Source organism: Nipponia nippon, unplaced genomic scaffold (assembly GCF_047370975.1).
Source record: "Nipponia nippon isolate SJK-2023a ecotype South Korea unplaced genomic scaffold, ASM4737097v1 scaffold_1, whole genome shotgun sequence".
Classification (NCBI taxonomy): Eukaryota; Metazoa; Chordata; class Aves; order Pelecaniformes; family Threskiornithidae; genus Nipponia; species Nipponia nippon.
In genome coordinates, this window is record NW_028262290.1 from 118,735,987 (window position 1) to 118,761,167 (window position 25,181).

At 42.8% G+C, this 25,181-nt stretch overlaps 1 protein-coding gene across 3 annotated transcripts in view; it reads right to left on the reverse strand.

The window, feature by feature from the left end:
* Positions 1 to 2,576: 2,576 nt before the first annotated feature.
* CDCP1 (CUB domain containing protein 1) overlaps positions 2,577 to 25,181 on the reverse strand; it is a 28,397-nt gene continuing 5,792 nt past the window's right edge. The window contains exons 2-10 of one of the 3 annotated variants that reach the window (XM_087768571.1): positions 24,999 to 25,063; positions 17,818 to 18,021; positions 16,120 to 16,476; positions 14,402 to 14,770; positions 9,871 to 10,098; positions 8,764 to 9,144; positions 7,944 to 8,309; positions 6,598 to 6,676; positions 2,577 to 5,381 (exon numbers count right to left, since the gene is read on the reverse strand). In XM_087768571.1, the coding sequence (XP_087624697.1) occupies positions 4,928 to 5,381; positions 6,598 to 6,676; positions 7,944 to 8,309; positions 8,764 to 9,144; positions 9,871 to 10,098; positions 14,402 to 14,770; positions 16,120 to 16,476; positions 17,818 to 18,021; positions 24,999 to 25,063 (2,503 nt within the window). In that variant the 3' untranslated portion in view covers positions 2,577 to 4,927. The remainder of the gene's footprint in view (positions 5,382 to 6,597; positions 6,677 to 7,943; positions 8,310 to 8,763; positions 9,145 to 9,870; positions 10,099 to 14,401; positions 14,771 to 16,119; positions 16,477 to 17,817; positions 18,022 to 24,998; positions 25,064 to 25,181) is intronic. The other 2 variants (XM_087767067.1, XM_087767784.1) reach the window with 2 other exon arrangements.

The window sequence follows — 25,181 nt, forward strand, 5'->3', positions numbered from 1 at the left end:
CCTGATGTACCCTGAAGCTCTTTTTGCACTTTTCACGAACTTGCCCTCATTTCCTACATTTGAAAACAAAACAAAACAAAAGCCTCAGAACAAAAAGTCTCCAGAAGACATGAAATCTATCCAGGAGGCCTGTAAATGCCTTTTGCTCACTAGGGCTCAGCTCCCTTGAAATCAGGCACACAGAGCAAACTTTGTCCCTCTCGCGCTCCCTTTCACTGTTTCTCTCCCCTGATGGGAGGGGAGGCATGGGGCACTCTCCTCCACCCCTCCAGCAGACCACCCTTCCCTTCAGCATGGATTTGCACCTGCGTGTGTAGGACAGACATTCTCCTTGGTGAGCAATATCAAAGTTCAGCTTTATGCTGACAATGAAATAAAAACGAAAAAAGAGGGGGAGTACATACTTTACATGGAACATTTCGTTTCTTCTAAATACTACTTTCTGAAATCAAATCATTTCCAGTTAGGGGGAAAAAAGAAAAGTTTTGCTGCAAAGATGACAGAACATCACCAGAACTTTTCCCCTCATTTTCTTCTGAGAAAACACCTTTTGGAAAGCAAGGCCATTTTTCTAGCCTCATGTCTAAAAAGGTGCTGCGTGCTGATGGAACATTGCTCTGTTAGTGCATCTTTGACAGGATGCATCATGGCACTCTTTCTACAGCTATGAGTGACTGTAGTAGTTGTACCAGGATAAACACACATGTCTATATATAAAATACACACACACACACACAAATGAAGAAAAACAGAGCTGTTCCTTCACTTTTTGAAGGTACATCTTGTTCAGAAGTGTAAAGCCTGACTTCTGTGCAGCAGCGTAGCAATTCTTTAATACAAGAGATGGATGCAGCCCAAACCACAAAAAAACCCTTTTATATGTTAGGAGTGTTGCTAATTGAAACAATTTGCCATGCTTCATTTATGTTGCTGAAACAACACGCCAGACGTTTCTAAGTCCCTGTAAACTCCCTTCCTCCAGGTTCGATCAGTTTTCCACACCAGAATTCCTCGGTTTCAAAGAAAATTAGGTAACCCATGCTTATATAATTGCTGGGAAGTTATACTTTATCAAAAATAAACCAATCACTAAGTTAGATGTAGAAAGCCATTTATACTAAAGGAATTAATCCTCTAATTTTTTTTTTTTTTTTTTTTTTTTTAGTTTCTAGCTTCAAAGTTTTGGGGGAAACAGATTTGCTTCCATTTTTGTATACACTGCAGCCCACCGTTAAACACTGGCTGGTGAAAATGTGCACATGGATGAGGGTTATTCAGCATTTTGCTTCCTCCCTGCCCCCCCCCCCCCCCCCCAACATTTACATACTTAAATTTATTGTCTGTCACACTCTCAGGTATCCCAGGATAGCTTCTTCAGAGTAACACGATTTTTTTTTTTTTCTCCCTAGGGTCAAGGAGTTGAAGTCTCAGTATTAGTCTGGTGTCAACAACAAAAGTGTTTTCATTTCTTACTGGTGCTCTACAAATTTTGCTCTAATCCAAAGAGTAGTAACTTGGCTCTTGATTTATCTGGAAATTGCACTAGACTATTCACATACATGCTTAAAAATAAAGCAATTACTGAGTGTTCTGATAGATCGAGATTGTCCAAACCTCCCAGATTCAAGTCCAAGCAGCAAGAAGTAGTATCTTTTCAGCTTTGCTGCTTTGGGCAACAAAACCCTCCACTTCTCTTTGCTCTTCAAAAGCAAATAACTTTCTGGTGAGGAGTTTCTGAACTGCTGCCCTCCTGTGGTCCCCCACCTTGCAATTAATGGTTAACCAGACTCAGGAATTTTCATTTTTAGATGAAGACCACTGCACAGGAACTACTCCAGGATGGCACAATCTCAGTGAAGATCCAAATAAGTACTTTCATTTACATTCATATTAAGTGGCAGTTTTGGAGAGGGCCTAGGGACTGGCCGATCCTTGCTGAGTTTCCTACGCCTTCCAAGAGTAGATTTGACTAATTCAGCCTAGGATCCATTCCCAGCAATTACTGGGATCCTCAGTAGTGAGGATTTCAAACATCATTTTCTATGTGCATTAAACTTGCCTCAAAATAAATAAAAAAATAAACCAAGAAAGCAGTCAGTAGGTACTGATTCCACACACTTTAATTTAGAACAAAAAAGGGCTTCCCACATTTTCATAAGGGTCTCTTCTGGACTGATGGGCTAGTCATAAAATGTACTTTTATGCTATTATCCCTGAAAAGAAATTAATTTGGAATTCAATTGTATGTGTCAGTTGGGTGTGAATAAATTACAAACACCACAATCCTACGGAGAAGCCGCTGAACCATTTATTTTTATATTGAAAGCTTCAAATATTTTACAACCCTTCTCCCCAATGATCTAAACCACATGTCTTTAAAACCAGCAATTAATAGCATATCACTGGCCATGCAAGAAAAGGACACGCACAGTCAGCAGTACATTACCCCAGCAAACTAGGTTCTCTAAAAACCCATTTATATCATTCAGGGCAATGGCATAACTACCAACAGTCAGACATCAGAACACTCGAGGTTGAGTTTACACACACACACAAGAAAGACATACACTAGTTACTCCAGCTGGTATTGTTATATTTATTTTTTTTTAAAAATTAAGTCACAACTTTCTCTTAATGAGAAGCAAACTGGAATTTGTGCCTGAATTCTTACTCTAAACATACCAAAGTAAGCTCAGTGACAGTCAACCTTAGACTGGAAACAACTGTAAACTAAGGTTTATATTGCCATACCAAAAGCTGAGTTAAAATAGAACAAATAAAAATAACCGTCAACAAGCATCATATTCTTCCTTCAAAGATCAAGAGGTTGTGAACAAAAGCCCAACCTCCATTATATTTTCTTCAGTTGGTTAGAAAGAACATGAACTAAAAAAAATCTCATCTAAGCAACTGCAGAAACCAAGCTAGAGGGATGAGACAGTCTTGAATTTCTCTTACAGACTTCTCATTCCTTTTCAATAAAAGAGAAGTGAGAAACATTGACCAGATCAATGCACAACTGGACTACTCTTATAAAAATGTATCGTGGCAATTCAGTTACCTGAGAAAAACATTTATCAGTATTGCAGAAATCTTTTTAAGTTATCAAATGACATTAAAATGACCCAGTACACTTTGAAATATGTGATCCCAATAACTAGCCAGAGATCTAGGAATACACATTTCTATATTAAAAGTGATAAACATAAGCAGGAAAATACCTGAAACCATTAAAAGGCACTTTTAGACGGCACATGTTTTGCCATATGCTATAGAAAACTGAGTCAGATACGACATTATACTGAATCTTATAGTGGTCCAAGCAGTATAATGGTATACACTATTAAATACACACACTTGACTGTATAAATAGTCAATTCGCAATGCCAGCATAGTTAACACAGGAAGAAATCCACATTCTTTTTTGATGTAAACAGCAAGGTTTCTAGTAAAGACATTTTAATTTTAGACATTATTATATGTTTAACATTATTGCATGCAACACTGTCTAAAAGTTTTATGGCACCTCTGCGTATTCTTAGGCAAGAAACAGTCACGATAAGACATTTGGAGAGAAATTCTCAAGTCGTCAGGTCTAGCGCTGCATGCAAAATTGCAAACATCCTCAGTAACTGCACACCTGGATAAGCCAGATGTTTGCATATAAAAGGCAACTTTATTAATATACCCGTAGTCCTCCGCATGAAGATCTGACCCTCAAGTTTTAAAAGGCATGGAAACCGAGGGGCATGCTAACTACAGCACTTAAAAATGAGACCTGTTATTTACCTGATTTCAAGAGGTGGCTTTCAAAGGCAGCTAGATGATTGAAGTATAAGTCCCACTAGAAATCAAGACCTGTCCCCACCATCATTTCAACGTGGTTGTTAAATTCAGGTTGATAAAAAAAGATATCTAGGCCTTCCTTATACTTCACATTTCAAAGAAACCACCTGCTGGACATAATGTGTTTTCTTTACTCCTTTTTTTGATCCTTATTAAATAACCAAGCATCTCTAACATGTGAAGTGAAAGGCATTATTAAACAGCTGATGACCATATAATTATTTCTTCACTGAATCCTTACTCTTACTTGAGCCAAAAGCGCAAGGTATTATTAAAGCATGAATGCTACAGGGCATCTGAACAGAAGTGCAAATTGTTTCAGACTTTTGAAACTGGTTTTGTAAAAAAGCAAAGAAAATACAGTCTTTGGTGTAGGCTCACACAGTGCTATCCAAGTATGATAGCATCAGTTGCAAATTAAGAGAAGACCCATAACTTTCCTTCCAAACTGGAAGAGCCCAAGCTCAAGTGTTCACATGGATTTACACACATGGAGCTCTTCCAGGTGGCATACATGGTCTTTCACTACACTTATATAGCCACCAGTATGCTAAATACAACGAACTTTTAAGCAGCAAGTGGTGGAAATGACAGTGTCCCCTCCTTTGCTCAGACATTAGCAGATTGCTTAGACATCTGTGCAATGTGGAGCTGCCTTGAGATGGTGATGTAGCCTACGCCTTCAAGGAGTCACCAACCAACACTCAGGAACAAATGACTTGTGAAAGAGGAGGATGTTCTCGACAAAACAGTCTCCTCACTCTATTTAAGCTTGCAGTTAGGAATTTGTTTTCCTGGTGTCTTTATAATAAAGAGCAGAAGCGTACCTGTGCCACCTGTTTCACAACCAGCAGTGCAGGCAGTCCTAGAGTGTCTTGACTGTTTGAGTTTGCTAGACGTTCACTCTAAAACTGAAAGCTATCAACAGCTGAAGTTTAACAAACCAAAACCACACACACACAAAACAAAACAGCATCAAAACACATTTAAAAATAACACTCCTCTTCAGTTTTTTTCCCCAGACTCTTGTCCTTACAGGTCACCTGTACTTCCACAGGAAACTGCTATACCTGGCATAAAGTTACTCCACCGAACTGTCCTGTTCCTTATTTTCTAGCAAGGACATGCTCGTATCTCCGTTATTCTTTTCATTTGTATCTCCATTGTCCTCTGATTGCCCTGACTTCTGATGAGCAAATGTGTAAGTGTCATGGTCTGCGTCCGTCAGAGGTGGAGGTTCCTCAGTGTCAGATGTGTTAGAGTGTTTAATGTCTTTTCTGAAGGAGAGTGGAGGTGGAGAAGGCGGCAAGCTACCAATGGGTCCATCGAAAGGCCTGTACACATCAACTTCTGGAGCGACTGAACCATTGGATTCCTTCAGCAAGTGCCCATAGACCACAGCATCATCAATAACGGCATAGACATGAGACTCATTGGTTTTCCTCCCTTTTGTGAATAAGCCTTGTTTTCTAGGCACCTGGGTATTCACATTAGCATTGTACACTCCCACCATGGGATTCTGGCTTTTCTTCTTCCTGTTACAGAGTTGAAATTGTTGACAGGTCAGAAACAACACATGGCTGATGTGTTTGAACTCAGTAACGGCAGCTTCTGTTTACCCACCCCAGCTACCCAGGGTCAGGCAGCCTACCTGGATTGAAGGCTTCACTTGCAATCTTAGGAAAAATAACTCTTGAGTCTAGACATGCTTTTTTGGCAGAGCAGAAAATAACTTCACACTATTTGGTTACCTACTGCTGTTGTGCTGACCCTGCAGTCTGCAAGACTAACTCCAATGGCCTCCCAAGTACAGGGGTCCCAGCTGTGCAGTGCAGAGTCTCCCAACACCCACAGACACTGATAGGACCTAGAGGCTGCCAGATCCTCACAAAACACAGCTGAGCATTGCTGAAGACCAGTAAGATAGTGGGTCCTCTATCAAAGTTGAATGAACTTTTCTTGATTGCGCTTTCTGGAGTGACTGCCCCCAAGGTAGTAAGACCAAAGTCTGAACTGAAGATTTTTAAGCCTATATTTGTAAAGTCTTTCCTGTGTAGCAGAGTGTGCTCATAACTGCTCTAGTCATCATATTGCACAAATTCACTCCAGCTCTACTGTTTCAGGACCCAATCACCCTGCCAGCTCTGAACATACATGTATCAGAAACCCCAAACTATCAATGACTTCAGACTCTGCTTGCGTGAGTAAGGCTATGCATGTTTGCTTTGCACAACCTAGTTCTTTCCCCAAGGGCTCATCTCATACAGAAAAATGCTCCCACTTGATGTGCAAACTCCAGAAGAAGTTGCTGGAGGTTGTGCAGATGAAAGATAAGCTCTTAGTATATCTGAGTGAGTTTACAGCTTGTCTGAACAAAGCCTTGTCTAGAGCCACAGGCACAGTGGCCACATTCGTTATGATTTTGTTTCCCATGAATTTCTGATGAAGTCCAACCAGTACCTTACTTCCAGTACAGCCAGAAGCCTGTGCTAAGTAAGGCCAAGGTAGGCAATGGACTGGGGGTGGAAGTAATGTGACTCAAGGAATGGTGCTCTACTCTTAAAGTCAATCAGTTTAGAGTAAAGCAGCATTCTTGGAGGCACACTACTTGAACCTCCAGTGCATTGCCTACCTCATGCTTCAGACCCTTGTTCAAGGGATCTATATCAACACATGAAACAGAGGCCCCAGCAGCTCTCCTGAAATGCCTTCCTGAACTGCTAAGTTACACATGCCAAATTATGAACTTACTTCTTAACACAGCCCACAGTGAGTCCAATAGCCACGAGAACTCCAGCCCCAGCCACCACACCAAGTATCATTCCTAGGTCTGCAAACAGACAAGGTACAAGGACACTGAATGAGAGAGAGAAAACATTCAGCTTTCTCCTAAAAGCCGGCTGGGTTTGAACCTCCTCAAGAATTTCTAAGTGTACCAGCTGCCTGCAGAGCAGGAGTTTCCAAGCCGTGCTCACCGCGGGGTAACACAAGCCATTTCCAAGGGGCTGGAGGCCAAGCAACAACAAACTCCTGATGCTAGCAGTGGAGCACAGTCAAAAAACCCAACCAACCCACCACCCCATCTCCAAGAATTCAATACAGCTCATGGGCTGCTAAACTTACCTGCAACATCTCATGTGCCGCTGGCTGAATAGGCAGGGAAGAGAAGGAAGTGCAGAGAGAGACAGAGAGGGATTCAACAAAGGAAACAGTGACATTTCACCAACTTCCCCTCAATACAATCCTTTGCTCTGAAATGCACAAATTATGTTGACCTGAGGTTTTCTAAGAGTCAGAAAATTGATCAGGAAAGTCCACATGTGAGCAAAGAACAATGCTGAGAGTTTTAAAAGAAATATACATTATAAAAAAGAAAAAAGAGGAAAAAATTAGAAATTAATTTGATACTGTTTCAGCTCTAGCCTGCCTAGCCAATACTTCTACAGACAGCAGTCTCCCACAGAGGAAGTGCAAGTGTGAAGCACATTTACACAAGCAAAGCCTACCCTAAAAATGCCTTTTTTTTTTTTTAATGATTTATGTTTCAGGGAGATGAAAGACACCAAGAATGCAGATTTTGCTGTTAGTAGTCAGTGCACTCTCCACTAAATGGTCAGACCTGCCCCAGGGATAATTTCTTGCTCAGGTGAACACTGAGACCAATTGAACTGCTAATATGAAGTAAAGACTACTCAGATGAATACGTTTGCATAATGAAATCCCAAGTTGTTCACCAGATCTGTGACCTTGGGAGGGGAAAAACATCACTTGATCTTCTTATACCTTCTGGCTGTGATCTCCAATTTAAAAAGCTAAATTAAATAAAGAAAATAAAATCCAGTCTTACTCCCCCTGGAGCCCTGCAATCCCCTGTCTCATAAAAAAGCCAAACAAAACTACACTAAAAACCCTTCTTCCTCCCCAGCCTCTGAAAGTACCCAGCTGTAACTCTCAGAGGTTTTTGAGGGACAGGTATTTCTGAAGGCAGGGATCTCATAAAACCCACACCCAAGGTGGACCAGCATCCATTACTGTTCCCCCAAGGGAAAGCAAGGAAACAAGTGGAAAGCAATCCACCACAACCTTATAGGACTCACCTATCTGCCTGTCAGCAAAAGTCACCCAGAACTGCAAGGCCAGCTGCATCTTATCCACAGGTTTACAGTTGGAAATGTTTACCCAGAAGTCGTGATACATATTTCGGGGCTCAGGCAGAAGCTCGTCCTCACGGCGCACCGTTTCCTCTGCCCCCGATGTCTCTTCCTTTATGTTGACATAGGCACGGCCCGTCTCGCAAGCGATGCCCATGCGGTCCTTGGAGAATCCTAGGCGGGCAACTTGCTTGCTGGGCACGACGACGTACCAGGATATGGAGACGTAAGGAGGTAGACCATACGGCCAGCTGGGAGTCTGCAAGTAAACTTTAGCTTTTGGATCTGGACTCACAGTGAAAGTGCACTCATCTGTAGGAAAGGAAAGGAATAAAGGAATGAAAACTTAGTTTTGATACTTTCTTTTTTTTAAGCCTTCTCTTTCAGCACGTAAAATTATCTGGTCTTTCTGCTCCATAACAAAAAAGTGTCACTTATACCTGTGACATGCAAATTTTTATACAGTCACCTGCATCTCAGTACCAGCAATACAACTCACCTATCATCCCTTCCACATTAGTAATTATGATAATTTCCCACAACCAACTATCCACCACGTGGAGCACAAAGTTCCTTCCTTCTTCCAGGAATAAACCACCTCACTGATTCAGACAAAGATTGATCCAAGCAATGGCTCCGGGACTAGACTTTAAACAAGTGAACTCTTATTTCTATTAATATTCATTCACGTTATTCATATGTGCTCTAACAAGCGTATTGAGAGATCCAACGCTGTACAACAAAGTAGTACAAACCATTACCTTACCTTTAATATGTGGCACAAAAGACATTTTCAGATCCTGATGGTTAGACGCATTGAGGAATCCTTTACCAAATGTTTTTAAGGATATGGTGATATTATTCCTCATCTGAATCTTTTCAATGGATCCACCAGGACAGAATATACCAACATTCAACTCTGTCTCTGGGGTGGCACTAACAATGCTGTAACTGTAGCTTGTGTTGCACCTCTGCTCTGGGACATGTTGCTGAAGTTTCAAGGATGGAGATGTAATTTCTATGTTGATCAGATCAGGAGCCAAGAGTTTCCAAATAAACTTATGCAGTCGAATTGGCAATTTGGTAATAGCCATGGGCACCGAAAGGGAATAGATCTTCCTCTGACACCACCGAAGATCGACACAGCCTGCAATCACAAAAACAAGTCCCAAGGGTTGTATTTTTCTTGCAGAGGAAATATCTAGGGAAAGGAAGTTCTCCTGTTTACCAGAGTACACATACCCAGAGTACTGTCAGTTTTGTGTTACAGACCCAGATAAGCATTTACCTGAGAAAATATCCTCTCTTAGCAACCTTTACCCAAACATGTACCATTTGTAGTTAAAGAGCTTTCTTTAAAAGGGCGCAGGACACCAAAGAAACCAACAGATACAAACATATTTAAAATTCCTCACTCAAGATATTACTTTTGCTATATCACTGGCTGACTGGGCCACAGTTGCAGACCAGCCAAGGTCCAGATATATACTTTAAAACTCCTTCTCTACTGGTCGTTGAAAGCATTTGGGAAAATCCTACACCAAGTGGACATGCAAGCAGCACAAGATGCATTCCTGGTGGCCACCTTGGTCCCGCATTTTCATGGGCAGATTTACGGCTCTCCTGTTCTGTTTCCTTATTTTACAGTTTTCAGCAAGAAGATTCTCAGGTGCCTTCCGTCCTTTCCGTTCTAGGAACAGCTACGCAGTTTCTATTTTTAAAGGCAGAATGATGTAGCGAACAACAAGATCATCTCCAGATTCATTGTACCCATCTCCCAACTGGCCAACGCCTGGTTTCCAACCTCACTCTATTTAAAGCCCAAGCAAGAGAGAAGGTTTGTCTGACCGCTGGGAAAAAAAGCACATCATACTTATGCCTTTTTCAGCTGTGATCCTCAGACGGGACAAGTCCTTGCACAGAAAGGAGATCTTGTAGACGGTGCCAGACTCTAAAGTCAAGACGCGGTCGCAGGTGCGAGGATCCTTACAGATCAGGCATATCGGTTCAGACATGGACGGCATGTGGCTGGGCCACCCTTCGAAGTGTATCGTTACAGTCATATTCCATTCCTTGCTCAGGTCGACCAAATAGGTGACATCTGCAGCAGAAAACACCCCAGAGCAATTACTGGCAAGAAGTGTGGCATGAAGCAGAACTTCCTCTGCTTCTTCTCCCCCCATCAGATGAGCAGCTGTTACAGCTATTTCTGTATTAGCTAAGAAAACATTATTTACTTCTTTCCATCAGTGTAATAGAAACTCAGGCAGTATCGTATCACTCTTCTAATTTAGAAGTTTGAGCCTTTCCACACACAAAACCCATCTCCCCACCACTTTCCAGCTATAACAGGGTAACATGTATACTAGCCTCTTTTGAAAAGTTAGGCTATAATGTAAGGATCTTAGCCAACTATGTTAGATTTGTTTTCCCTAAGAGGCTTCTTGAATTTCTTTTAAAGTCAGTTCTACCGATCACACAACAGTTGATTGGAAAAAGGTTCTCCGTTCTCAAATTTTGTACTAATTGCAAGATTGCCATCTCAGCTAACTTTTTGTTAGTTTAGGTTTTTCAGAGCCAAGCTGAAGAAAATTGTCCAAAGTCAGTAATTAAGCACATCTGGTTGTCTGGAGTCAGTTAGAGATTAAGCTAATTTAAATGCAAGTACCAATATGGTTCAAAAGGAAAAAAACTGCCAAGTACTACAGTTCAGCAGAAGTGCTGGCAGTCATCATGAAGGTCACTGGAGCCTTCAAAGATGCTTCCTAAAAGACACTTCTGTTTGGCAGTTAAAAACATACGGAGATGCCACAAATTATTAAAGTCTGTTACCATGCCGGTGGGAAGGTTGAGGACCAAGCCTCACTAGACTGCTTGGTTTCCTTCAACGGCATAACTGAACTACCACACTGCCCTTCCATTTAATTGCTCAAAATCATTCTTCCAGAACTATTTTCTGACTAGCTGTAAAAAGCAAACCTGAGAGCTGGCAGAGTTAACCCTGAAAAGTAAAGAGCACTTTCCTCTTCCTCAACACTAGCCACCGCTTCTCTTGCGGTCCACCCCTTTCCCCATACCCTGCTGCACACCAGCTGCTGCAGGAAGCCTTGTAACACCCTCTAAGCTCACTGGACCTGAGGTGCCCAGGCGCACGCAGTGACCATCATCCCTGGCAGCCTCTCTCAAACAGCGAGATTCAGCTCAAAGATCTGCTTAAGGAGGCACGTACTGAGGCCAAAGCTGCTTAATATTTTCACTAATGGGACAGAGTGCACCCTCAGCAAGTTTGCAAGAGTGGGGCTGGAAAGGAGCTTTGCAGAAAGACCTGGGGGTTCTGGTGGACGCCAAGTGGAATACGAGCCAGCAATGTGCCACTGAGGCAAAGGTGGCCAACAGCCTCCTAGGCTATGCTAGAAAGCATCGACAGCAGGTTGAGCAAGGTGAGTCTCCCCCTCTGCTAAAGCGCTGGTAAGACATTTGCAGTGGTGGGTCAAGCCCTGAGCTCCCCAGTACAAGAGGGATGTGGATGTACTGGAGTAAGAAAGAGCCACAAAGATGCTTAAAGGACTGGAGCATCTCTCACAGGAAGAGACCGAAAGAGCTGGGGCTGTTTAGCTGAAGAAGGTGGCTGAAGGGGATGTGTGCACGCACGTGTAAATGATACGCTGCCAGACTCTTCTCAATGAGGCCCAGTGACAGGGCAAGAGGCACAAATTGAAATACAGGAAATTCTGCTTAAACATAAAAACAAAAATATGCAAGGGTGGTCAAACACTAGAACAGGTTACCCAGAGAAGTTGTGAAATCTTTGGAGATACTCAAAACCCAACTGGACATGGTCCTAGGCAACCTGTTCTCTCACCCTGCGTGAGCAGAGGGTTGGAACTAGATGATCTCCAGAGGTCCCTGCCAACCTCAGCCTTTCTGCAAGTCTGTGATATCCTAGATGACTCGTTACAGCAAGTTGGAACAGCAAGGGTAAGCAGGGATGAAACACCTTCTCCCATGTAAGCTAATGGCAGTTGCAAATACTTGGAACATCTGGAAGGGGGAGAGGAAAGGACAGAGGAAAAAAAAAATTGAAGATTATGACTGTAGCCTAGTTCACAAAGATTAACCATCATGTGCAAAGACAGATATCCGATGTGCAGATACGCTGTTAACAAGGCACATGTCTCTGACATCAAAGAAAGCAACCTGACCTAGTGGAAGGTATCCCTGCCCATGGCAGGGGGGTTGGAACCAGGTAATATTTAAAGGTCCCTTCCAACCCAAACCATTCTGTGATTCTATGATTATTCTATAAAGGACAGATTTAAAAAAAAAAATTATATATACACACACACTATTATTACTCTTAATTTTCTGTTTTTAGCTATGGATCTCAAAGGCATACACAAAAGGTGAATAAAATAGCTTTCTCCTGTGTGGGAAATCAGACACACAAAAAGGCAAGAGCTCAGGCAGAAATCTCCAAGTCATTGCCACAACCAAGCACAGAATCTACGATGTCTACTGCAAGGTTACTCATTCTTCAGAGGTTTGGGTTTTTTGCAGCAGCTAAACACAGAGATGGTTAATCAAGAAATTATTTTGATTGGAAAGAGCTATACTTTCCTCATTTAATGACAAGCACCACAGACAGCTGTGGAATACCCAAATGTTTGGGAAGCTTTGAGAATATGCAGATACCAATGCATTTTTAGTAAGAACCATGTTTAACTTGTACACTGTAGATGGCATTTTTTTGTTTTTCTTTTTTTTAAATAAGAGTTTCCATACTGTCTTGAAGGCTGAATTTGAATCTTTGATGGAACTTATATAACTACAAAATCACTCATGAAATCCTATAAAATCCCTAGAGAAGCCACTGTTGTCTCTTAAATCCAAGTGGTTTATTACTTGCATCTCATTCAATAAATGACAACCTGTTTTTTATTTTTTAGGTGATTATCGTCTTGTCTACTGGCCATAAACATTAAAATTCCTCTTTGCTTTCCAGAGTAGAAGGGAGATAAAGCAGATTAACTCTATACAATGTTTTCACTCTGTCTGGCTTCCAAGGTGCAACACGCAATAAATGTAAGCAAACATGATTTGGTTAACAACAATTTCAGGAGGATTTGCTGTTCATGAATGGAGCCAGACTAGACAAAGAACTGAGGATTAGAGTGGTGAGATGCTACAGACCCTTTCTGGATATGTGACTTCAAGGTACAGGCTATTCGACCTTTATTCCCTCTAAAATGACTTAGAAAGCCTCTAAGTAGATTCTGCCGCAGTGGTAGTCCAGAGCATGGACTTCCCTCCACCTGCTCCTCTGTAGTGAGGGCACCTTGACTATTAACCTCCACCATGAACTGAGGTCAGAGCTAAGAAGCCAGAGGATAAATCACTTATTTCATAGCTCATTACCTAGCCAGGCCTTTTATTTCTGTTTTTAGATAGATGCTGTGTTATTACATGTCACTGTGTTAAGCCTGTCTGAATTTGGGGCAAGAAAACAGAAAAAAAAAATTTTCTTTATGTAGCAACAAGCAGCAAGAAAGCTGAAGAACATCCAAATGTGTAGGGGATATCACTGGAGTATCTTATTGACACGTTCTGTGTCTAATGTGACTTCTTCACACTAGAAGATGTTCAGGCTTCCCTAGAAAGCAAAATAAAACTCAGAGGACTGAAGAAAGGAAGGAAAGAAATGCATATTGATACTATTAGTAGTATGAAGACAATTTTACATCTCCATTTTCACCAGTTCACCAGATCCTGACCAGCCGTGACAGCAGGTTTCACCTGGCTAGGCACAACTGCTTACATACAGAGCACAAACCTGGGCTCACATTTCAAGAATTATCTTTAAAATGTTGAATCTTACAGCTGAAAATAAAACTGTCTGAATAAGCTTGAACTTGATTTCCGTTCTGGAGAACAGGCAGTGACACATGAGCCCTGTCAATTCTGATCAAGCAGTTCTGGTTCTTGCCCGATAGCTGGATCAGGCCTCCAGAGGGAACGCAGTCAGATGGAAAAGCTAGCTTTGTTTATACAACATGCAAGACCTGATACCCCAAGTGTTAAAGGCATTTTTCAATTACATGATGCGGGTGCTGGAAAAGGATAGGAATCTCCGTTTACAAGCTACAGTGTAAAATCTACGATGGAGCTTTATACTCCATCACAAATTGCAAGTTTTAGCATCACCATCCGCCTTGCTGTTACAACGGCCGGTGGTACCCAGGGCAGTAAAACAGGCCTCAGCGTTGCTTGGCAACCCACCTCCTTGAACTCAAGAAAGGTCCACCGCTCAAGAAAAATGACAAACACACCCAGTATTTTTCTTCCTTGTGGTGCTAAGCCCAGGCGCCTGCAAGCAAAAGCAATGGAAGGGGCAGGCAGATACTTACTCTCATCAACCTGCGGGTGCTGAACGACGACTTGGAAGAGCAAGCGGAGGATGCCTGGGTTCTGGGCATCCTGATCGCAGCCCTGCAGGGACAGGTTGAAACTGCCAGCGATATTGGCAGGCTGGCTGTCGCTCAGCTTGAACACCTCCGGGTTGCTGAGGGAGCCGGGGAGGTAGTACTCCACCCTCTCCTCTTTCCTTTCGCAGTTGGAGAGGCTGTAGTTGTGGAAAAACACGCTTGCTCTCATGTTGGAAGGAATCACAAACTGCCATGTCATGAGCTCATCTTCTGGAAAGCCCAGCGGGTAGTTTGGGGACATCAGGGTGATTGAAGACTCCCCGTTCAAAATGGATTCAATAATGCATAACCCTAAAACATGGGGGAAAAGACACACATGAAACAATTTGCAATTAAAGATGACAAACTGGCATATGCAGCACCCCAGCAGCAGAGTATTTTTATTTTGACAGCAAGATCATCCACTTCAGCTACAGGTTAGGCTATTACAAAACGCTCAGACTAAAACATGTATTTGAGTTGATGCTTTTGCCTTCAGTTACAGAAAAGGTAAGGGATATATTAATGCTGTATTTTCAGTTTAGTGGGTTTACCTTTCACACACATGGACAGAGGGGCCTTTATTTTTTGGAAAGGAAATATCCTAGTTCCTACATCTGGTCCTGGCTTTGCAAGAGCAAACACGCAACCTGACAATTGCTTCTGCTTCACTGGGTCTCGGGAAACAAAAGATGTGAGCTTTTATACCAGTACGGAGCTCTCTGTCCAAAAACCTCCAGATCTAACAAGAGCACAGCAGCAGAGAGCCTCTAATATGCATGACAAAACATGAATGCGAACCATAGAGAGTGTGTAAGACACTTCATGCTTGGATGACTCTTGGCAGCATGAAGTTGGGTACACAGAGATTACAGTCCCGCTCTAGGACTGCAGCGACGATGTGCAACTGTGAGGAGTGTCAGGAGTTACAAAAACTCATGTTCTAGAAGCTCGAACCTGGACCAGGTCCCTTCTATAACCGATGGCAACAACTGCAGAATTCAAGTAAAGAGCAAGAACCTCTCCCAAAGAGGGTTTGTCACGAGATCACGAAGTAACCCACTGATTGCTATACAGTATTCCAGGTATTTTAAGAAGATTAATTGCACAACGTTTTATGTTACTGTGCAGGTTGAAACAGATGGCTGTATTTAAGCAGCCTCGTGTGCCTTCCAGGCAACGCTTACCCTTTTCCCACCTTCCTCTCCTGAAGAGAGGCATTGGCTTGAGACTCCAGCAGGTTAAGGAAGCTTTATTTAAAAATAAACAAACCCAACTACACACTGTAACTGGTAAATAACTCTCAGCATAATTAGGATGAGCCATCTAGTCTCACCTAGCTGAAAAAATAAACACAACAGAGCAGGTATGTTTAAGTTTTAGGAAATTTAAAGCAATTGAAAAATGAGTACTGTGCACCAAAAGCAGCTTCACAACAGTTTTCGTGATTATTAGGTTAACCAAACTAAGATATTTTGACACTAGAGGACCAACAGCTACCAAACTAAAAACCACACAACAGCACCTTTTAGAAAAGATGAAGTGGAAGGGAATTAGGGATAGCAGCACCAAAATTAGAAGGTTATCTGAGAAGCAAGATTTAAAGAATTCTGCTGCAATCTGCACGAGGCAATTACAGGTGGGGAAACACCCGTACTTACGTTTTATGGAAGCCCTGTTAGCTATGCTGAAGCCCGAGGTGGTGACAGGAGAGTCCCACAGGAGGTGCAGAGACATGACGACTCCTCCCAGCAGCTTGACGCGAGACACCGAGCCGTTCCTGCAGAAGGTGCCAATGTTGACTGTGGCTGTATCGATACGGCTGTTAATGTTGTAGCTAACGAAATCTGGGCACGTCTCTCCTGGTTCAATCTGTCTTAGCCACGGGGCAGAAAATTTCAGTTCAAGTCCAGCCTTTGTACTCGCCTTCACATCCCAGATGAAAGTCCTGTTAAGGCGAGGTAGCCCCGGTGGGTAAAGATGAACATCTCCAAAGGGACACGGACCTGACACACAGTCTAAATACAGAGAGAGAACAGCTGTGATACACTATGGAAAGCATTCAAGTAAACGAGGAATTTGACACTTTCTGCTTCATTGCTATTTTCACAATTTTTAGGTTGCACTTAACTTCTATATGCATTAAAAGACATTCTTATAACATGGTCACATGCTATCTCTAAACAGGACTCCTAGCCTATAGAGTAGGCAGGATAAACCTGCTTCAGTCAGGCTGACTAATAGAAGGGATTCATTGTAGTATTCCTGCCTTGTTTGCTGAAGAATTTAGAAGGTATTTACTGAACAGAGTAGAGAGCCGAGTGAGCAGAAGGGTGAAATTCAACATCAGGAGAGCTGGAAATCACGGATCTAAAAGAACCAATTTTATCGCATCTCACTCAGAATTCCTGGTAAAACATTAATCTTTAAATTTTCCACTGCTTCCCATGAACTGTATCTTCTTTTCCTTGGTGCCCCAATGAACAGCCTGGGGCCCAGATTTTGCAGAAGTGATGAGTGACAACAATTGCCACTGCAGGATTCTGGGGAGAACCTATAAATTTTTTCTGTGAAAAATCCAGATTATTGGTATTTCAAGCTGGACTTTAATCTATGCATACTTTAATCTTCTTTTAATTTGGAGCATAGACATAGAAATATCACAAGTACATCTTACAAACATATCATGAAATATTGTGACATTACTATTTGCATGAACAAAACTCCAAAACGTGAAGAAAACTGTCCTTGAGCATCACTCCAAAAATAGCAAAGCTGTTACCATGAAGTTTGGGATCCTGTTGAGAAGTAGCACATGTTCATGCCATTAAGGAGTACATTAACATACATACACCAGAGATAACATTCAAAGCAAATGAAGGCTTAGTTCCAACATTTCCAAATTTTCAGTTTCTTGACTTCAATAATGTTCATCAAATATATGTAAACACATGCATGTCTTCAACTTTTCTGTTGCACTTAGAGACACAACCAAGCTGTTCAATGAATAATATGGGTAATATATCATTATCAGTGCTCAGAGGCTTTGGAAAGAAAAAAAAAAGATTCTTTGATGGATTTATAAACTCTGGGGGAAGGGAAGGCAGCAAGGAATTCATGCAACAAACTATCATTTAACTGTTTCCAAAACAGCCAAGTTAACATTAATTCTGCCAGCCATAATACAGACTTCTTTAACTTGCGTAGTTTCCGTAATTCAAGGTTATTTATCAGTGTCCAAAGATTTCTTCTTACCCAAGATTATAGGGGATACTTTTTTTATTGCTACTGTACTAAGGTATGTGGTTTTACTGGAAGAAAATTACCATTACAGGAAAAATTAAGAAACTGTATCTTACCAATATTTTTCTGAATTTCCATGATGAAATACTTCTCCGGAGTACTACAAGTGAACGTAAAAGTCACGTTCTCCCCAGGCTTTATCTTGAGTTCAGGCCTGTTGACATTTTTAACACGAATTTGACAGCGTGATGGAACACCAGGTCTCAGTTTAACCATAACTGTGATTTTGTCCACTGTACGAAGAGAGATTGTAAACGAAGCTAAGAAAGAAAAATAAATAGACATGTTTTGTTACTATCATGTACGAGTATCATCAGCCTCTCCACACATCCCCACAGATGCCACACTGTCGGAAGGAATATTTGCATCCGTGTTCTCAAAAGTCTCTGGTGTTGGACCTACAGAAAATGCCTCAGCTCTTCCAGTCCAGCACAGACGATACGGAAACATGCTTGCTGCATGTGCCCAGAGAGAGGTATACACGGAATTTGTGCAGGACCAGTTCTGCTCCAGTTTACCTTCACTGGTGTTATTTATTTCACATTTAAAAAGTAGCTCAGCTATTTCTTTCAAATTTCTGTAGTCTAGACTTTGGGTTTCGGTCTGTCATGCCCATCATAGAGCATGCTTCATTTTTGAAGGCACCCAGGAAGTTGTGACTCAATTCATGAAGTTTATTCAGCAGCCAAACAATAAAGCAACCCTCAACTTAAATTGTACACGACGGTTAACAGGTGAATCTCTGGGTATGCCCCAACAATTACTGCAGACCAGGCTAGGTACTCCAGTGATACCAAAAGCACATACCAACAGACGGTTATACTTGTGGTCATGGCCTTCTCCCACCTTCCCCACCTTTTACAACTCATTCCCTGAAGGTATAGGACATCCGTCATCACCCCTCAGCAGCACAGAAGGCATCTGTGGCCTGGGACAGACTGTGTGTGCTTGGATACCTCCTCTCCACCCCTGACATGACCATCATAGACTTACGGCTTTTGGGGAATACATAAAAGCCTCAGCGATCTTCACAGATTTCAACCCATTCTCAAGCACCACCGAATGCAGGAGCAGCTCTCACAGGAAATACTGGAGCCACAGAATAAACTGGTCATTGAATAATCTTCTCGAATTGGTAGCAATTTATCAGGTAATGGACCAAACTTGACTGTCTTCTAAAAACATACACGCAGTATAAGACATGAAGGAGCACCAACTGGACATTCAAGAAGACTAGAAAAGTTATTAGCATTAGTTTGATGCTTAGCAAAGATTGAGCCCAGCCCTGGCTGACGGGAGTAAAGTTTGCATTGAAGTCAATCGTATTGCAGCCCCAGCCGAAAATCTGAGGACAGATCAGCTGGCCAGTTTTCTGCCACTTGTTTTCACTACTCTCCCTTCCTTATTTTACTCTACAGAAGATACAATCACAGTGTCTACAGCACTTGTGCTTTTAGTGTTTATGGGAAAAAAATAATTTAAGTATATTAAAAAAAAAGATCTAGAAATACAGGTACACCAAGTTCTGTTCAAAAAGGTCTGTGCCTTGAGTGGGACATCACACAGGGCTGCATGACAATGCTCTGCCCTTACGCCAGGTTGGGAATCCTCTTGCTCATTAACCCCAACAAAGAGAGATTTATTCTAGCAAACCCAGCAGCGTAGCACCCTGGGAGAGCCCCTGCAGCCATTCCCATTGCCAGGCAGCGTGCCAGGAAGGTGTGAGAGAACAGCTGGCTCAGAAATGCACATCTTCAGGGCACCCCAGGCTCTACCCAACTGCTCAACATCTCTTCAGCACCTAAATATCCAGCCTGGCCCATGCCAGCTGCCATCACCATGGTGGTGGTACAGAGGCTGGCCAAAGCCAGAGACCCAGGGGCTCACCTGGCGAGGGTTGTGGGGAGTGGCGAGCACACCTTGAGAACCCTTCATCGGCAGAGCCCTCTCGTGGCAGATGAGCACACCAGAGACCCACAACCAACCTACCCACCCAACTCAAAACTTCAGCCGTCACAGCTGCAGAGAGAAGCGTACAGCATTAGTGACTAAACTTCCCACAAAACCCACCCATCCTATTTTTAAACCTCTCTTTTAAAATCTCCTGATTTTTACAGCATGGTTTTGCAGGGCCTGACTTTCATTGCAATGTTTTGCAAAAGCCCTGGGGATCGATCAGTTGGCGCAGGCTGCCGTCCTTCCCTGCCACTGGGAACATGGCAGCTCCACGTCTGCAAACTCCAGGCATCAAAATCTCACTGCTAGAGGAGTAGGGCAGAAGAGGGTACTCAAAGAGATACCCCATTGCGCTTTTATTTTACTCTTGTTGGTTTTGAGCCTTTTTCCAGCCTTTCTATACAATCTTGAAGTCAAAAGACTTAACAAGCCCTTGAAACTGCCTTACCTATTTGCCGCCAGGATCAAAGGCTTTAAATGAAAACCTCAGACACCATGAGGCTTTCCAAATTCTGCACGTACTTGTATCGATGAGTTTACCAATCCTCTATACAATTAGTAAGAACCTGGTCACTTAGTAACTTTCCTACAGCTTTTAAGTGACAGGACAGCCCTCTGCTCTGAGCGTCTACACTGAATTCCCTCACCTCTTCCAATGGCCAGCACTACTTGACATCTGTGTTTCTGCCTTAAAAATGCTTTCGCAAAGGTTTTCAATCAGGGTTTTCCTGAGGGCGCGGAAGAGACGACCATACAGGCTAGGCGCTGCCTTGTGCAATGACCTTCCAAGCACACAGGGGACAATTGCAGGGGCAATGTCCGCGGGGTGGGGAAAAGGAAAGATTAAAGCAAAGCCAGCAACCAGAGCCTGCTCCTCCTTGTGCTTCAGGAGGAAGCAGTTTTCAGAAGAAAAAGTGAAACAACTACTTCCAGCCTAGCCCAGAGTTTTGTTTTCCATACCACTGAACGCTTTTGGGTTTTATGTTTTTTGGTTTTGTTTTTTTTTTATTATTATTATTATTTATCACGCTTAGTGCACAAAATAGCCTTTGACCCTAATGGTCATCATTTTTCTGATGTTTGTGTCATCCATATATGAAATGTAACAGCAATAATTAATAGCTATGGACAAAAGAGGCTTCTTTCTGTCACACTCATCTACAGTTTATAAGTAATGACTGAAAAATCTGTTCCTCACTTGCTTGTCAAACTGTTATCACTGTTCTTTTTCCCATCCGTGGGACAGCACAACCACACAGCCAACCTGGCAGGATGGAGAAACACACACACCAGGGCCACTAACAGCCAGCACTTCTCCACCAAATATTTGGGCTCGGCTCTAAGACCATTTTTAGTCATGAGGATTAAGTTTAAGCATAACCGTAAGCACATGACTAGCTTTAAAACAAAACAAATACACACCCTGAGCTGAAACCACGGAACAGGCATTTTGAATGACATTTTGAAATAAGTGAGTAAATGCTTCCTACAAGGGTCAAAACAAAGCATCGTCTTCCCCAGCCCTTGAAAGACCTGACTTCTGCTGCCTGCGTTTTTCGCCCCCCACCCCCTTTCCAGACTTCACGACCATATAGTCATTCATTTGATCTCCCTGCAAGAAAGATGCCACTGGGCAACGGCGGGTGTGAGACAAGGCTCCTGCCTGGGGTGGTGCACGCACACAGCAGCACAGCACAGGGGAGAGACTGACCTTGCTCTCAGCTGCAAGGAAAAGGCATGCAGGTATGGACAAAATAAAGCAACATTGTCTCTAGTTTTCATGAAGCCAGCCTCATGAAACTCCACAGATAATCATTTTGGTGGAAGAAATAAGAGCACAGTGCTGTAATGTCAACAGCAGCCAGCTGCTAGAGATGTGCTATCAAATCTCGTTTTCGTAGGAAAAATGGAAAAAAAGAATCATGCAGAAAGTATACCCAGTGATCCCAAGGTCACTAAAAATGAATAAATGGCTAAAACCCCCAAACTATAGCCGCACACACACAGCACAATAGAGACTACTTAAAATCACCTTTATTGCAGAGCTTTTATAAATATGAGTGAGTCTCTCTGTGACTCACACTGATCTGTCATTGTCTATGATTCCCGCTGCATGCCTTTTTATTAGGATTACCAGCAACCGTACACGTTTCTTGTAAAGAAGAAATTTCCGTGCCTCATTAATGCTGCAGAGGGATGACACACAGGATATCCAAACCAACAAGAGGAAGCATTGCCAAGCTGGATCTAGTCTCTGTCTACACAACAATGAAATCATTGGGCTGGAAGATGTCAGAGGTGAAGCCTCCAGTCCTGAGCTGGTTCACAGGCTGACGTAGACATCTGACGTCACCCTAAATTCTTTTCCTCTAAGTGATCACAGTTTTGCAGTCTCCCTTGGCTATTTCTTCAACTGCCCCAATCTCAACCTGCATCTTCCCCGCCACAACTGGATTTTGCTACTGCTCATCCTTGTTTAAGACTACTCCTTCACGGCAGTTGTCCCACCACAAGCATCCCTTTATCACTCAGTAATGTGCCTCTCTGAGAAAATGCACCTTGGCTAGCTTTTTCTCAACAGTATAATTTTTCCAAACCTTTCATCAATTCTATTGCTCAGAACTCTCCAACTGGAGTTAGAAACAAACTGCATAGTGTACAACAAGTCAGATTACTTCTCAGAGTTTAGCCTAAATTTATCTGCTGTGGTTGCACCTGACACTAATCCCCTAGCATTTTTTAATATGTATATATAAATGTCAAAAGGATACTTTTCCTGTAGAAGAGGCAGGGGGCAATGTAGAAGATGGAGGGACAGAGAGCATGCGTATGTACGTACAAGGAAGGAACTTGGCAGGGCAGCAATTTTTATGGCTATGCGCAGTGCTTTGCTAAACAAAGCGGGAGAACAGAGTCCAACTAGTTTTGGCTAGAGGGCTGCATTTTATTGCAGCAATTAATCCATAAGGATCTATAGACTGCTTCATTACTTCACCAGATGGATTAAAACAATCAAAAAAACCCCAGATAGACCAAGAAACCAAAGCCCACAAGAGTCCCCAACAAAAAAATCCCAGATATTAATTTATCCCAAAATAACATACAAAAACTGTTGGTTTGCTCATTCTGGTTAAATCGTGGGCTTGTTCCACTTCAGCCATTTTTAATAAAAAACCAGTTGGATGGGGCTGACTCAGACACCATTCACAAGACGGCGGCAGCTGGAGGAGACAGGCTGCTGCAGAAGACGAGTAGCAGCAACACTCGCTCCGGATATGAAGTACCTGGATCCAAACCCCTGTTCTGCCCGAGGGGGATCTGAACCCACACAACCAACATACCTCTCCAGAGAACGGGCTCATCCACCACAGCGCTTCGTGCCACCGCCTCGGGACACAGATAGCACCGCAGCGCTGTTTGCCTCTACGGCTTGGTAGGCTCTCCTGGAAAGCTCACCACCTCTTCTGAGCCCTTGCAGGGATGCTGGCCCACAGGCACACTCGTAACCTGCTGAAGTTGTTCCACTACACATAATCTACTGCAAAGGTCATGGCAAGATGGTGGGAAGCAAGGAGTATGACTCAATAACACAGTGACCCTGCCACAAGCTGAACGATTTCAGTTTCAAGCTGTATGAACTCCTGTTGCTGACCAATAGACAGCCTCAGTGCAGGAGACAGCAGCATCAGTAGGACACGTTCAGAGCAATCCATCCAAAACACCCTTCACCTAGCAAGGGGACCTCAAGGCTGTCTCCTGCGTGATGGGGACTGCAGGCTCCAGCTCCCACATCCCAAGCGAACACCCCAATGGCTCACCTAAGAGAGATGCGCCAACTCTTCACCTGATCATCCATTTCCCCATCACCTCCAACACAATTCATTGCACAGTTGACTCAAATTTGCCAACAGGTCAAAGAATATTTCAAAGAGTAAATGTCTCCCTGCTTTGCTGACTCTAGCATTTTATACCCGCCTTATTGAATCTTTCTTTGTCAATTTGAGTCCAGCTCTCCAGTTTAACTACAGCACCCAACTGCCCAAGCATCATCCACTCCTCCAGTTCCATCTGTGATGCCCATCCAGGTAACTGCCTTCACATTCTTCAAGCCCTTCACAAAGCTAGTCAGGGACCCATATACCATTTATACTCTTCTCACCTATTAAACAGTGTGGTGAGCAGCAAACGGAGATCACAAGCTCAGTCACAAACTGCAGCCAACCCTGCTTGCTCCAAGCTGCTGAAATCCTGTTGGACTTTATAAAGCAAACAGGTTTTCTGTTTACATTTAAAATGTAAACTAACTACTCTCTACATTGCTCAATGATGTCCTTAGAATTGGACCTGTCTTCCAATACCACGCTTGCTTGGGATACAAGGTCCATATTTTGTGAAAGGATTGCTTTCAGGGAATCACCTAGAAAATTAAAGCTTACAAGCTGCAAAGCTTGTAAACGCTTACAGATAGGTGCTGCCAATGGCTATTACGCCAGGGTAACCAGCCACATCTCGGGAGAGGGCACATGAGGGAAAATATCCATTCCTCAGCCACCACAGTACAGGCCTAATCTTCACTGATGGTGTAAACTGATAGCCAGGATAGGGATACGAAGCAGGCAAGATGTCACACATCCCGTTCTCCTCCTCATCAGGGAGGAAGGGTGGACACTTCTGTGGTAGTGATGTTACAAGCCATCCCAGCACAATTCAGCAGAAAAGGTCTGTCAGTACCCCAGGCCAACAAGGTTGCTCACTGAAAAGTTGTTAATTCATTAAGTTAATTTCTAATGCCTCAAAGGAATAAAGTACCTTCAGTTTAACAATAACTGAAGAAAATAATTATACATTTCAGTACTTCTACCACTTTCTTTGGAACCTTTTTAGAAGGATAATTAAGACACTTACATAACTCACATGTATAAGATTTTTAAAAGAAGCTTTTTTCACCAGAAGTGGGGAAAAAAGACACTTTGGGACTTGGCAAGTTTAGCTGTAATTACAGAAGGGACAATGTTAACTCTGGGCTGCCTTTTTTATCTTATTATTATTTTACAGATACGAAGTTTTGTTGCTCCTGTAGAAGTGAGACGCAGAGCTCAGTGAATGCTGTCTGCAAGCTGGCTGCCAACTCATGTACAGCATACAAAATGTACGATACACGGGTCTGTGCGACTTGACAAGAAAACGTCGCGCTGGCATGAGGAACACTAAGACACCACACAAGTCGCTGCAGGAGCCTCCCTTGATCAAAGGGGTGTTTGCTTGCACAATTTATCCCTACCTTGATGTAAGCCAGCGAGAGGACAGTATCTTGGAGCATGTCTGAGCAGCTCTTTGGTCTTGGCTCTGGTTAACGAAGGTGGAAAAGCATGTTTCACAATCAGTGGTCCCTCCCATGCCAAATATCCTGCCGAGAGCTCTTTCTCTCTCACTTCTGAGGAACTTCAGATCTTCCCTCTTCACC